Consider the following 15956-nt stretch of genomic DNA (forward strand, 5'->3'; position numbering starts at 1 on the left):
AAAAGAGAGGAAAAATAAATCCACAAAAATAAGTAAAATCAATGAATCATCGAAAGAAAAAAAAGAGAAACCCTGTTGTGTGGAACCTTTTGAACTAAACACGGCAAGTCTACTTACAAGATCAACGACAAACGACACTAACAACGACAACAACAAACAACATTTTGACCTGGCCTGCAAAGACACAGAAATAGTGCATCATCATCACCAACCTCAGTCTACTGATACACAAATAATCACAAGTACTGGAAGTCTCTAGCAGAACTACGTCCTCCTCCTCCTCCTTCTTTGCATGGAAGTGACTGCTTTGGTACAGATATGTGAAGGTAGTCCTCTCCATCTACTTCCATGTCTCCCCTCCCCACCCACCCACCCAGCCTTCCAAGGACCACTTGTCCCGATATCAGCAACACTGAGATTTGCGTCTAAGCTTTGGTACATGACTGTTTCTGAAGCAGCAGAAGAATAGCGGTGTATTACATATGGTGACAGCCTCGGGCTAGTAAAACAAAGGTGACTGAAACAAACAGTCATTTCATGAGGGGAGGGGGTGGAGGGGTGGTTCTCCATGGCTATGCTCCCGATGCAAGGGGTTAGTTACTCTTCCATCATTTGACCCTGTTGCTGACACTTAGGTGCCCGTCAAGCAAGAGCCGATGCGCCAACCCAAACCAGGAGGTGGCATCCGAATCCGACCCAGAATTGGGGGGCCTTTCCTCCATCTCGTTCAACAGTTATACTGTATGTATGTATGTTTATGTATGTATATTTTTGTGACTTCACAAAAGTAACAACTATTGCACATTCCGATCACACACTTGTGCATTCGGCCTATCCCTTAAACAAGAAATATCTCCCATCCTTGACACACAAAAACACACATTATCACACATCATCATTCTCCCATCCTTGACACAAAAACACATCATCATTGTATCCCACCCAGAATTAAAAGAAAAATAGAACAATCCCTTCATATTACATACAGCCTTGTGACAATGTGAGACTTTTAAAAAGATGGTGTGTCTTCTCTTTGAGTAGCAGAGACCGAAGATGTATTGCTGGAAAGAGCATCTGAGACTTTGTTGCTATGGATTTAGCAGGTTAGCCCATGGGGCATCACAAGGGTCACAGTTAGAATGCCTCCAAAACACAAAAACAATGTCTGCCAGATCTAAAGATGAGTGAGTGTCTGAAGAAATCTTAAGATCGCTCTGCATACTCAAAACCTTTGAGAAATAGGGACAGTATAACTTAAAAAATGTCTTAATAGACAATAGACATGGGTAAATCTCTCTGGATAGTCGGGAAAATTGAGCAGCCAACCAGTATGAGTATGTGCGTCTCTTCCTTGAGAACTACCCTCTCTCCCTCCACGACTCTCCCACCCCCAAAAAAGAGATAAACCCAAAAGCAGAAATAAGAGAAATATAAGATTACATAGAAGGGTCTGCTTAATGTACATCTACTATCACATAAAACAAGAACATGCGTTATGCACACACACACACACATTGAAGAGACAGACAAACCAACGAACCAATCACAACAAGACGGGGGGGGGGGGGTGAATGGCAGGGGGGGCAAAGACAGACAGTCCGTTGACGTGGCAACATTAAAATGGTGGCGTTAAGCTCTGGTCCTCAGATGAAGGGTGGTCACTCTTATCTTGCCCGCCATCTATTCCCCTGAAAGGTGGCACAGCCCGTGGCAGGACGCCTGAAGGGGCACCCCGCCCTCGAAACCAACACTGCCAGTTGTAATGCCACTGCTAACAGGCCCCCCGCCTTGAATGGATTTTTCCGGAACTGTCGAGGCGAGGCAGGAGAAGGAGGGGGGCGGTGGCAGGTACCCACAGCAACGCAGCGTTTAAGAGTAGATGGTGATGACCTCACGGCCGCCGCCCCTCACCAGGAGGACCCGATTGAGACCCTCGAGTAGAACCTCCAGGAACTCCATGTCTGGGCACACCAGTCAAGGAAGGAACAAGGGTCACATCATCTACACAAGGGTCTACAAAAGCACATCAACAAGCTAACTAGAACATTCATAAATCACGACGGCAAGTTGTTCTCCAATACAATAGACCTCAACAGTCCCGCCCCCTCCTCCAAGAGAGTTTCCGGAAGTAAGTTTCCCATTCATTTCTCCAATCGACGTCTGGAAAAATCCGTATTTAAAGAGTTTTAGACCATGCCTTAGGCTAACCAGCCATGACGTTTCTTATAACAACATATTATATATTTTGAGTAAACAGAAAATATTTGTTTTTTTTCTTACACATTTCGAACCTAACAATCTCACACAAGATGATGACCAACTTAATGACTGACATTTTTTTCTCAAAACAAGGTTGATATACAATCGCTTAGTCATGTCATAGCTGGTTTGAAGTCTACCATGGAGTCTACCACGGTTACGATTTTAAGGCTTATACTCCAATTGTCAATGGAGAAATTCTTAATTCCGGAATCAGCTGTGGGCGGGACTGTTGAGGTCTATATCCTCCCATGATTTGTTACGTTTAAAAGTTGACAGAAATTTAGCAGATGTTTTAATCCAAAGCGACACAGACTACCAACGACGGGTTCGGGAATTAAACCCGGGTTGACCGATTTTCAGGTGGTGATGCTGCCGCCGTTCTACCATGCCCATACATGTGTACACACAACTTTTTAATGCATTGAAATGTGTGAAGAGAAAAAATAAACTAAATTCCTTTCACAAAAACACTAGCCTGGCTGCACCCGTCTACGTACTTCCGCTCAATTTAATTTTCCTTTAGTACTCTAAAGTACTCTGGGATAGTTTGCTCCGTCCTCGCTTACTTCGGCTTCAGGATGCTGGCCAACCAGCAAACAGAGGTCGTGGCTGAGAGAGATTATGTTACATAGGCATGGTCTTTGAATTTGCTACATCCCTGCCTCCAAAGCAGACAGCTTGGAATACATCAACGTGGGGAGCAAAAAAGGCTTATATACTTTGAGCAAATGTGAATAAAAGGCACAAAATAAGGTTGGTGTGAGAGCTATCTGTGTGTACGTTGGATTCAAGTAACCATTACCATAACCATAAAGTTTACTAACAGGAGTGTCACAAACAAAGTCACAGTCGAGCTGCCTGTGGGTATGGCAAGCTTAACTTTACATGTTATAACGTCAGCTACACTTAAGTCATACCTTAATTCTTTCACTTGAAATACGAACGTATTCCCTACCACTAAGATGACATAATTGGCTATGTTATACCAAGGAGGGTTAAAGCGGAGCAATCAAGGATCTTTGGTTATACCGAAGTTCCACAGTTAACGTTAGCTAGTTAGTAAGCTAACGGTGATTACATAGGAGGTTATGGTAACTTAAAGTCTTAGCTATGAGCTAAATTTGTCCTCTACACTGGGGTATTGGAAGCAAATTATGGTAATGTATGTAGTTTCGGGATGAGTCAATAACAAATATATATTTCTTCATAACTGTTGAGTTAGTAAAATAACTGAATGTCCTGTGAATTAATAACTAGATGAAAGGTGTGACTGCTAGCTCTCTTTCTCATTGGAATCAATCATAAGATGCAAGCTTGCTTGCTAAGGGCGTGATGCAGAGAAACTTTTCTGTATGATGAAACACCGCTTGTTAGTGATTAGTTCAAAGGAACTCCAATGATTTTAAACTTCACACTAGTGCCTCCCACCCAGTAGAAAACGAAACATAGTCAAGAGTATGGTTTACAAGGCTATAAAAACACATCCTAAATACACTCAAACACTTCACTTGTGATGAAGGATACAGTTCTCGTCTCCTCCTCGGTTCTTAGGCGGTCCTGGCATGTTGAGAAGGACCAAGTGAGCCCCCTGGGACTTGTTCACCACCACCTCATTCAGCTTGACCGCAGTGTGCATGCGCCGCACGTTGGACTGGTTCCTGCAACAGAGACGGGGGAGGGGGAGGGAAAGATAGGGCATCACCTCCTGCTCTATGAACTCCACAAACTCTGAAGCAATCTCATTGGATGGGGAGCAGAACCAGAGCCAATCACTGCAGGGGCACAGGAGAGGGGGATGGGTCAGATGACTAATGGTTGGATGTGACTAGCTACTCTGAGGGCCTTCTCCAACTGGCTAAGTGTCCCTGGGCTGCCCTGGTTGCCATAGTGCCAACAACTTCTTGGGCTCTGGTGACTCAGTCAATTTGACCTTAAATCACCAATATTGTTTATGTTCATTTAATGATTGACTTCTTATTCTTGAAATCTAACAAATCAATAGCTTCGGTAAGGACTTAAAATCTTGGACTTGTCAACTGCGTGTGCTGGTCAGATCTTGTCCTGGCCTCCATCACACACACTCTGCCATACCTTGATTTTCACCTTCAACAATAGAAATTATTACATATATAATATAAATTAGTGGGTAAAGTATATGTTATTAATTTAAATAAATAAAATGAATGTAAAACATAAATAAATGTAAGGAGACTTCACCGAAATGCAATAAATACAATTGAAATCAAAAGCTTGCGTTTCAACACATAAAGTAGGTGAGCTCAGCTGTTGTAACGCTGTTAGTTTTCAGTCTGACTCGGAGTAACCGACTCTGCCGCGGATCTGAGCCAGACAAGGACTGTGAGAAGGCTACGTTTACACCGTCAGTTAAATGTTCTGATTTTTTGCTCATGGATTCCAATATTTTCAGATCCGTTTCAGACCTCATTCATATGTGGAAATGAATCAGATATGAATCGGATATGTGCCAATGCGACTGCAGTCTATACAGGCAGATCGGATATTCCCTGTCATTTTGAACTTGCGCATGGTTGAAAAGGCCCATAATCTTTTACGTTTTCGCATAACATACAAGGTTGCTTTCAGTTTCACATGAATGCACGACTGCAGAACGGTGTAATGAATTGAAAACAGAGATGGAAAGAAGATGCCATAAATGTGCTAGGCTTTCCACCTTCTTTTTCGCCTTAAAATATAATAGCCTATTTTGCGGACTTGTTGGAAACGAAAGTAAATTACTAGCCACTGAAATACCCTAATGTAAACTTATTTTGTGCATTTGCATAGACTGCTGCCCATATAAGGAGATCCGATATTGATTTTGAATGATCGCACCTGTTAAACTCTTGCGGGGGACGAAGAAATCAGAAATGCAGACATTTTGCTCAACACACTTTTTTCCTATGTCTTCTAGTGGATACTGTGATCTTCGGTATGTTAAGACGGCACACTTTGATTTTTTTTCTACCCCAGAGCTAACATCCAATGCAACTTGCCATAGGTAGTTAGTTTCAATTAATACCCCAGATCTCCTTATATGGGCAAAGATTGCAGCTTTGGTTCCTTTTTGTAGGCGAACTTCAGAGGTCTTGCCGTCAGTTTGTTTGGTTTCATTTTGGTGACCAAAATTCCTCTGGTGCGCATGCGGATTGTCTCGAGTGTTTTACAAGTTAGTGAACCATGTAAACACAGATATCTGATATGGGCCACTCTCAAATGTAGATGTAAACAGGCAGTCCAAAAAATCTGATTCAGGTAGCAAATCAGAACTGTGCATCAAGGCCTGCTGGTGTTAACGCAGCCTCAGTCTCGCTCGCTGGTAAGAGTCGCAGACACTTAAAAACTCGTAATAATAAAAGGCCTGCAGTCTGGAAGTCATGATCGCGGAACACATTCAGATGGCATCCTGTGGCAGTCCACACAGTTTGTTACTGCAGAGACAGTTCTCCCGGCCAATCACACAGTTTGTAACTGCAGAGACAGTTCTCCCGGCCAATCAGATGGCCGCAGGGGTAAAAGTTCCGACTTCAGAAAGAAAAAAAGTCCTGCCACACATTTTCTCCAATCATTCACTAAATCAGCTGAATCTGATTAGTGCAACTCCACAGCCAGTAGATACTTTAATCAGTGAAATCACCTGTGTTAAGTGCACAGGTAGAACCAATACCTTAAACTTTTACTTTCTGAAGCCAAACGTTTACACTTCTGGGTGGCTGTACAGGGAGGAGGACCACGTGTAGTGTAATATTGTGCTGGTTCTGGGTGGTCATGTGATATGAGGATGGACCCTTTGTTTAGGGCGTCAGTGGGCACAGCCTTCCAAATGCAGCTCATGATATGCACAAAGCTTCGGCAAGAACAGTGGCATCAAACTCACACTGCTCACTTGCACTGCCCAGCTCTGCAGGGTCAAAGGTCACATCTAGGATTCCAGAACATTCTCTCAGGTATTCAAAGTGTTCAGAGGCTTCAAAGAGCAGGTAATAAAATCAAGTCAAAACTAAGTTTTTGTAGTATATTTCCTAAATATCTGTGGATTCTGATTGGATTGTCGTATTCATTGTGGGGTGGAATGTTGTGATGTTTGACCTGATGACACAGAGAGGACTCAGACAGTGCAAGGCTGTTCATACATGCTACTACTATGAGACACTGCACAGTCACATGCACATTACATCATATGGACGCTCTTGCTGGGTTACTGGACACACAGCCATGGATGAAAGCAATGGTAAGCATGGGACATGCATACACACACGTGCACGCACACACGCACACACACACACACACACACAACATGCAGTGGCAGGACAGGGCTACTACATATACATAGGACAAACACATACAGTCACACACGCACACAAAGCTTTGGCCAAATAGAAATGTCAACTTACAGACTCTCCCACTCTCTAGAAGGAGGAAAATAGGACAGAACAACAAAAGACAGGCTTAGACGTCGGCTTTGCAAAAACCCCACACAAACCACATGCCAATCTCCAATCACCCCAAACCTCCAACCAATAGCAAGCCTCCATTGCTTTCCCTTCCCTTTAAGAGGCGTGACTGATGTGTGCTGGCATAGATAGAACATCTCCACAACATGACAAAAACGTCCTTTTAATGCCTTTCCCTGCCAAAGCTGCTTTGACATCGCTTTCATTATTCTAAAGCAACTAGGAATAAAAGCGTGAGGCAGCAAACACACTGAGAAATCAGCGCTTGAAAGAGACAAGCTTCTGAAGAGACACAACTACCCATTGTGAACTGGGTGATGTTCTGAAGGATGCCAACACACATGGACACACACACACAATCACGTGATGAACTACAGGAACACACAGAGTGCTGTGAATATAACTGAAGTAAGTCTACACACACACACACACACACACACACACACACACACACACACACATCTGGCTGTGGAGTATCCTGTGTTAGCACGTCTGGGTGCAGAAATCCACAGAGGGTAGAAGGCACTCACTGGGACTACAGTTGGAATAACGTACTGAGAGGAAGAGGAATAGCCAAAATGGGAGTAAAGGAAAATCATCCCTGTGAAAGGACCAGCAAGGGGGCAGTACTGAGCCTAACACACTTACACAGGCTGCTCTAGCGGCCAACATGCCTGGGCATTGCTGTATAATTTAATTTAATGTATTTAATATAATGATTATACATGTATTTACTTAGCTTACAAGACTCATAGTAAGAGGCTTCTCAAATAACATGTATAATTGACATATTTACATAATATAATTACACTGTATATTCAGAGCAACCTTGTAACCGTCATCAATGGATTTTAAAACTGAGGGTTCCCTTTCATGTACAGTAGACAATCATGTGTGTCTACCACTGATAAATTGAGCGTCCATAGATATTCTAGAACAGTATGAATAAATCAATGTTAACAAGTGGATTGTAAAGGCCTTTATTCCTAAGCGTAACGGTGACATCATTTTGGCTTCTCTCTTTCTTTCAGTGGATTTTAAGTGGACTCTCAACACTTTTGAGTAAAATGCCACTGCCAGCCCTTAATAATAGCTCATGACTATAAACCAGACCTGGCCCTGATGTAGTGGATCAGAGCCAGAACAGAGCCAGAACAGAGCCGGGTGTCCTCATAAGGAGTGTGGTCGTCTGAATGAGTCTGGGAGCTGTGTGCAAATGGTCACACAAATGGACACATGGAAGACATGATGCCAATGTGAAGATTAGTCCACAGGGTGGGTGTCTGCATGCTCATCAACACACTCAGTGAATTGTGCGTGCGTGCTTGTGTGAGTGTGTGTGTGTGTGTTTGTGTATGTGTGTATATATTTCTGTACATGTGTGTTTGTGTGCATTCATATGCATGTGTGTGTGTGAGAGAAAAAAAGACTTTGAGGCCTCTATACAGATCAGTTCAGATGTTAAGTGATCACTCAGTGGTTGACCTGCTTTACTCGGATCAATGCAAAGGGGGCTGGATAAATCAAACTCTTAGTCAACCCTGGGTGGAATATGTTTGGCGTTGTGGTGTATTTGGCTTGCACTTGGTCTAATTTACTCATGATGATAAACTGTCTGCAGTATGTGGCAAACATTGTGATACAAGTTGCAAAGTATTATTTCCTCATATATGGTTGGTTCAGTTTTCAAGTTAACTGCTTTCATAAAGCTCAGACATACATGCCCAATAATTTGCATCCAGCTGAAAAAAAATATTGTTAATTGAAATGATGGCTTGATTGTTTTCAATGAAACTGCTGAAAACAAACATTTGTGTGCTTGCTTAGATGTCACTGTCACCCAGCACATCATCCGTATTTAAACCATACATGCACAGTGTATCTGTGTGTGTGTGTGTGTGTGTGTGGCTGTACTTACGGCCTCATGTTGAAGAGATCCCTCACCGCCATGTTGGTGTTGGGTTCGCGGTTGCGGTTGCGCTCGGTGAAGAACTTCTCTTTGGTCCAGGTCATGTGGACCCTGTCGGGCGTCAGGTCTGAGTTCATGGCTGCATGAGATGCAGTGTTCCGATCGTGGATGAGCTGGGCCTGGAGACGGGTGCCAGTAGACACGTGTCAACACCCAATCACACTGTCTGGTTACCCAGGAAACCGCTAACGACTGATAAAACATATAGCTTGGGTGTGTCTTTTTCCAGTTCAAAATAGTATACTATACCTCTGCAATTTACAATTAACTCATTAGTTATATACATTAATACTGACAAAGTTCTAAGTAAACAATTAATAATAATAATAATAATAATAATGATACAAAAAAACTATCATAAGGTAAAGATGCTAACTCAGAAGCCTTTAAAAGCTAGACATATCATGCTTATTTCATCTGTAGTCTGTGTCTAAAGAAAAATGTCTTTCTTGTTCATACAATCAACATGAAGAAAAAAAACAATACCAAAAAGAGCAGGGTAAATAACTTTCTCAATGAAAAGAAGAATGGAGTTAGCATTGTCTCTATTATTTCTTCTACGTATGTCCATGCATCCAAAATTAAACAAAATGGAAGGTCTTGTCAAATGATCATCTCAACACAATGTAAAAGAAATCATGCAGATAAATGTATAACTAATAACAAATAAAACAAGAATGTGACTTCCATGGTATAATTTAAGGCAACGTGATGAGTGACATGCAAAATTAGACTACATACTGCATGTCCACATCCACAAACCAAAGATGGTGATACTATAATGAAGCATGAACCAAACTAACACAACTACACAGGGAGAAACGCTCACAAAACCCCTTTGCACATGAGCTGGGCCCCGAGGAAGAGGATGAGGAAGAGAGGGAGGGAAGAGGGAGGACCCACGATCAGGCGAACGAACGAACAGGGAGGAAGTGACATCACTGTGACGCATGCGGAGAGATGGAGCACGGACAGGACACCTGGACAGTTACAGAGCCAGAGGGACTGCTGACAGAGATTACTTGTTTTATAGGTTTTATATAGTTTTTTTTTTTTCTTCCTTGGCTGTTGTAAGAAGTAAACTTCCCCGGTGTGGGATTAAATAAAGGCTTATCTTATCTTATTGATATAACCAGAAGAGACAGCTTTACTATGAAGGGACCTCTGATTTCAATGTAAACAAAACTACATGAGTGATTTCACAGTGCGGTAGCCGTGTTGCAGCTCTAAGTCTTAATCAACAAATTGAAATCAGCTGTTGATGCAACACTTTAATTAAATGCACCTTTGGTACATATTGGGAAGCCGGAATTGCCAACATCCAATCGTATGCAGATGGACATCAAAAACAGGACCATCAGCATCATTACAGGGGTCCCATATCAGCCTTGGCTCTGTAAGTGGGTGTGCGGCCGGTCACTGGGGGTTGGGCTGACATTGGTAATGAGGTGGTTTCAGGTGGGAGGTGGGGGGTGACTGGGCCGTCTGGGTGGGCGGTCAGTCACATTGAGGAGGAGCTACCTCGTCTTCTTCTTTGGTGTTGTCCTTTTGGCAGCTCTGCCGGCTCGTGGTGGAGCCGCCAGCTCCGCTCTGGGTCTTCCTGCGGATGGAGCTACGCGACTCGTCTGTGATGCTCTGAATCTGGGTCAGGGTTGCGACCCAGCGAGGACCAGAAGCAGAGGGAGTGCCAGCGAGATAGAACAGGGGGCCAGATGTCATGCGACTATCGATTTGGAGTACTGCAGGGTACAATCCTCGGCCCTCTTTAATTTATCACTATGAGCTAATTAAGTAATTGAATGAGCTAGCTATGAGCTTATGAAGCTAATATTACTATGAGCTATATATTCATTTGAGTGCGACTGTCTCCTAACATTTTCTTCACCGATAAACAGGGTACATTTACTTTATCAATTAAAGCTTCTATGTAGCATGAATTTATAATATTAAAAACCTTAAGTGTCACTGTATCAAAAAGAATTATGAGATATAATACTAATTCACATAGAGATACAAGTCTGAGTTTTTCTAAGGCAGAGGGTAAGGATAATTATTTTGCTATGCCTCCCCCAAACAGATGGGGGGCGCTGTTGAGCTAAGACATTACCTCTCTCTCCCGCTCAGTCCTGGAGAGCTGCATCTGCTTGAGCATCTGAGAGCGCTGCTCCATTACCAGGGTCTTCTCATAGGTGAAGGCGGAGATGTCACTGTCGTGCTGTTAATCACACACACACACAGATAAGACATTTACATGTACAGAGATATTTTATATATATTATAACACAAACGACTTTACAGATTAATATAATTATAAAATCAAAAGATTATCTGTTTTTATTCATCCAAGCTGCCATATCAGTTTTGCCCATTTCTGTTAGTGAACCCTCTAAAGAGTGAGCACTCTCACCCCCTGAACCCCTAAAGAGTGAACGTTATCACCATCTCCACCCCCTGAACCCCTAAAGAGTGAGCGCTCTCACCACCTGAACCCCTAAAGAGTGAGCACTCTCACCACCTGAACCCCTAAAGAGTGATCACTCTCACCATCTCCACCACCTGAACCCCTAAAGAGTAAGCACTCTCACCACTTGAACCCCTAAAGAGTGAGCACTCTCACCACCTGAACCCCTAAAGAGTGAACGTTATCACCATCTCCACCCCCTGAACCCCTAAAGAGTGAGCACTCTCACCATCTCCACCACCTCCACCTCAGCGTCTAGCCGCAGGTGATACAGGAACATCTGCAGGTCCTTCTTCATCTGAATGCTGTTGTCATCCATCTGAGCCACGGTAAAGATGCGCATCTTACACTTACGCCACACCTGGGGGAGAGAGACGGGGGGGTGGGGGGGGGGGAGGGCAGAAAGAGAGAGGGGGGGCAAGAGGGACAGAAGGAGAGAAGTCAGGGGCATAGAGGGAGGGGGCAAGAGGGACAGAAGTCAGGGGCATAGAGGGACAGAAGGAGAGAAGTCAGGGGCATAGAGGGAGAGGGGGGAGAAAGGCAGAAAGTTTGGTGTGCGTTTGCACCTCTCCTTTCCACCTCTGTATCTGTACCTATGTACCTATCAGCTCTCCAGATGACTGAGTGGTGATTGGGCAGCACGGTTTTGATGTGTCATGTCCTACCTTGTGCTGCCGCAGCAGAAAGGGGAGGAGCATCAGCATGCCTCCATCATGGACGATCCACCACACGTCAATAGTGCCCTCCCCCAGCCTATCTTGATTGGTCGGGAAGCTGTCCACATTCTTGGCCACCAGCAAGGCCTGATGAGCTGCAGTGGTTTCCCTCACAGTTTCTGATTGGACAAAGAGAGAGATAGGTGTTCTACAGTATGTGTGTCGCTTGCACTGTAGGGACTGGACAAATATCATGGTAATACCTATGCATTTCATGCATGGTTAGAGACCAGCAGCAATGCCTTCATGGACCACCAGAGGGCCACTGACCGTTAGTTGAAAAACCCGGAGTTAGTTCTGTTACATAGGACTGGCTCTCTTAAGCCACTTCTGTTTATCTTTGGACTAATGTGCCCTATGACCGGTATACGGTAAGTGTGAGCCTTGGTGAGCGGTCAGTGTGTGGGTTTGCTGCTCACCGATGAAGTTCCTCCAGCACTGGGCGTCGTTGGCCTGCTTCCACATGCCTGGCCAGGCCATGAGGACACAGTTGTGCTTCATCCCCCCAAGCCCTGCCGACTGGATCAGGTGAGAAAAGCCGTCACGCAGGTTGGACGACACCACCACATGACAGAAGCCTTTGGTCTTCTCCGCCGACATGGACGACTTAATGTTCTGCATGGGCATAAAGAGACACACACACACACACACACACACACGGACACACACACACACACACACACACATACACACACACAGGAGGAGGAAATGAGAACAAATCAAATCAATGAATAGAGACACATAATCAGGACATAAACAATGCTTCAGCTCTAAACAATGTCTTTGAAACAGTACACTGACTCCAGGAGTGACAAAACAAACACTCATCTGATCTAGCTGTGGTTAATCTAGCTAATGTCTCCTCCAAAGCAACTAACAACAAGACCACCAAGTATAATCCTTTCTGTTGTCATCAGAAGGTCTGTCTCGGCAATCAGATCTCTTACTACCTCACAGCTTCAACCCTGCCCACCAGAAGATCTACAGGAGCTGACCTGGCCACCTGACTGCCATGACATCTGACTCTACACTGCAGCAGTTCTGTTGTAGTAGTGGATATCAGCCTGTCCATGCTGCTTAAAACCCAGACCTCCTCCTCTTTTTGTGTGTGTGTGAATGGGTGTACGTGTGTGTGTGTGTACACACACGTGTGAAGACCTTCACAGGCTAACACCAAATAACAAAGGAGGCCATAAATACTCAGTCTGCACTTGGGGTACCAGGCCCTACAAAGTAACTGGAGAAAAGTGACCAAACTCTATCTGCTTTTTATACTTCTAAAATGTAAATACTGTGTTATCTGTGTTACTAGAGATAAGAGTTTACATATCTCAACTTCACACTGATACTGGCAAAATATTGTTACAAGTTGTTAACATGGTTTCTATATACATTTACATAATATATGCCTAAATGGGCTTGACTATGTGCATATGTGTGTGTGCTATATTCATATACTGTATGTATGGGTGTTGATTTAGTGTGTATACATCTGTGCACTCAGCACCAATTTCTTGTGCAGATGTAAGGAATGAATATCCTTCCAGTCTGCCAAGCTGCTTTTCCTCTCTCCACCAGCAGGTAGCAGTGTCTACCCACGTTTCTTCTAACTGAACCTGGTGGCATTGCTAATTACCAGGTAATGGAAACATTGGCAGGCTTTTGGGCAGCTTATTCCGATACAGTCCCTCAAGGGGAAATGCAATGGCAGCACGTCAGCCCTGGCATGGCGCGTGTAAACAACTCACACCTCAGCTGGGACACAAGGACACGGCTTACATTAGCATCCACGCTACCAAACTAGGAGAAAAACAATGTAGTAACTCAATATTTGCTCTACAATTACACTACACTTGCAAGTACTAGACAATTACAAGTGCTCTACACTTTCAGATACTTCTGGGTGTACTCCTGATAAGTATTGTTAATATTATTGTTTTGTTTTGAAAGGTCCATTATGTAACAAGAGTTTCATTTAAATTCATGAACCATGATTTTCTTTTTAATCAATAAGCTTACTTCACAAGAACATTAACTTTAAAACATTCTTTGTGAAACATATAGAGGCTTGTTGAAATCAACCCTACTTGGTTAAAAACCTTCATATAAAAATGTAATGTAATCCAACCCTGGTCCAATGTGTCTCCTCAACATCCCGCAACACACACATTTTCAGGCCTGACACACACGCTCAGTTCTGACACACACAGTTAGCCGTAACACATACACTTTTAGCCGTAACACACATGCACACGTTTAGACCTGACACACATGTTTAACCCTAACGCACCCGTCTAGCCCTGACAAACTCACGTTCAGCCCTAACACACATCCAGGCCTGACACACGTTCAACCCTAACACACCTGTCCAGCCCTGACACACACACACACGTTCTGCCCCCGACACACACATCGAGCCCCTAACACACACACATCCAGCCCTGACACACACACACATCCAGCCCTGACACACACACACATCCAGCCCCTAACACACACATCCAGGCCTGTCACACACACACACCCAGGCCTGACACACACATCCAGGCCTGACACAGACACATCCAGGTCTGACACACACACATCCAGGCCTGACACACACACATCCAGGCCTGACACACACACATCCAGGCCTGACACACACACATCCAGGCCTGACACACACACATCCAGGCCTCACACACACATCCAGTCCCTAACACACATCCAGGCCTGACACACACACACATCCAGCCCTGACACACACATCCAGCCCCTAACACACACATCCAGGCCTGTCACACACACACCCAGGCCTGACACACACATCCAGGCCTGACACACACACATCCAGGGCTGACTTCTCCTTAGCGCTGGCCTGTGGCCCTCACCGTCTCGGCCTTCTTGGACTCCGTCTCCTTGGTGAGGTAGGTGCCCTCTAGCACGGAGCCCACGATGGTGAGGCCTTTGCCGGCCTTGAGCTGCGTGGTGAAGGACAGCAGGCGCGGGTGCTTCACACACATCTCAGAGTCCAGGTTCAGCAGCACCAGCAGCTGCGGCCTGAAGGGGGCAACACACAGCAAGATGGAGGAGATTTCTAAGATCACTTTGAGTACACTTGAATCTCTAGAAGTCTACTTTAACAAAAATCTATTTATGACAAGTATTAGAGAAGCCTTCATTACAATAAAAAATCTAAAATGCAGGATTTCATGTTGGTGTACTTATTTATAAGTTTGTTAATCCCCTGAAGTAGATGAAGTTATGAACTGCTATAAAGTGTTTTAAAGTCAATTTGGCACACGTACAATTGCTGCAGTAACATAATATCTATTTACAGAAAGTTGGAAGTGAAGAGCTAGAGTTTATAAAGTGTGGCAAGCTAAGAAATTGTACAAACAAACACACATAACAAACACAGACACAACAAACACACAAACATGTTCCAGAGCTCAATGAACACATAAAGAATCCTCCACACGGAAGGTAGACAGGAAGTGGGTAACTAAAGTTCACTTAAGCAGCGCCAAGAGTCTTGACTAATTGAACCAGGCGATTTAAAGACACCCTTAACAGTTTTTTGACCTTAACATAACCTCAAAAAAACATTTTGAAGGCATATAACATGACGAGCGGCACTTCTGGCCGTCTGTAGGCAATTACTGACCTACCAACTGTCTAGTTTCGGGTAGGAAACTGCTCCCACCTCCTCCCTGAAATTAAAACGCAAAAGAGCTGCTATGCTACAGGAATTCGGAGATCTTTTTATACACACTGCTGTCGGTGCATTCCCTCTATATCATATTGGAGTTATGGTCATACTTTGATGCAAAAGACGCATATTTAATTTGTTTGTTATTTCCCAGAGGGGACTCCCGAGAGCAAATCTTGTTAATGGTGCCTTTAAGGGTAGCCGCAGGTCATAGCAGCGGGACTGAAAGCTGATCATGCCACGTTACCCAGAGTACACAGGGATATTTACACACTGCCGTCACAGGGGGACTGCCTCCACGATCTGAACATCGATATTTGTACAATAACACGAGCCATTAGTGTTTATTACAAAGCCACGATTGAAGTCTGTGGGAGAAAGGCAT

General features: G+C 44.1%; 1 protein-coding gene across 6 annotated transcripts in view; it reads right to left on the reverse strand.

Moving 5' to 3' along the window:
* Positions 1–378: 378 nt before the first annotated feature.
* The window catches only part of slc12a7b (solute carrier family 12 member 7b), a 77411-nt gene continuing 61833 nt past the window's right edge, over positions 379–15956 (reverse strand). For 2 of the 6 annotated variants that reach the window (XM_076290275.1, XM_076290278.1), the window contains exons 17-26: positions 14751–14919; positions 12300–12495; positions 11830–11999; positions 11394–11525; positions 10811–10918; positions 10225–10344; positions 8653–8822; positions 6675–6689; positions 3787–3920; positions 379–1961 (exon numbers count right to left, since the gene is read on the reverse strand). In XM_076290275.1, the coding sequence (XP_076146390.1) occupies positions 1870–1961; positions 3787–3920; positions 6675–6689; positions 8653–8822; positions 10225–10344; positions 10811–10918; positions 11394–11525; positions 11830–11999; positions 12300–12495; positions 14751–14919 (1306 nt within the window). In that variant the 3' untranslated portion in view covers positions 379–1869. The remainder of the gene's footprint in view (positions 1962–3786; positions 3921–6674; positions 6690–8652; positions 8823–10224; positions 10345–10810; positions 10919–11393; positions 11526–11829; positions 12000–12299; positions 12496–14750; positions 14920–15956) is intronic. The other 4 variants (XM_076290279.1, XM_076290281.1, XM_076290276.1 and 1 more) reach the window with 3 other exon arrangements.

The sequence above is a fragment of the Alosa pseudoharengus genome, unplaced genomic scaffold, assembly GCF_046254945.1.
Source record: "Alosa pseudoharengus isolate Yale_2024_CS ecotype anadromous, Long Island Sound unplaced genomic scaffold, YU_APseudo_1.1 YU_APseudo_1.1_scf_18, whole genome shotgun sequence".
Taxonomy (NCBI): domain Eukaryota; kingdom Metazoa; phylum Chordata; class Actinopteri; order Clupeiformes; family Clupeidae; genus Alosa; species Alosa pseudoharengus.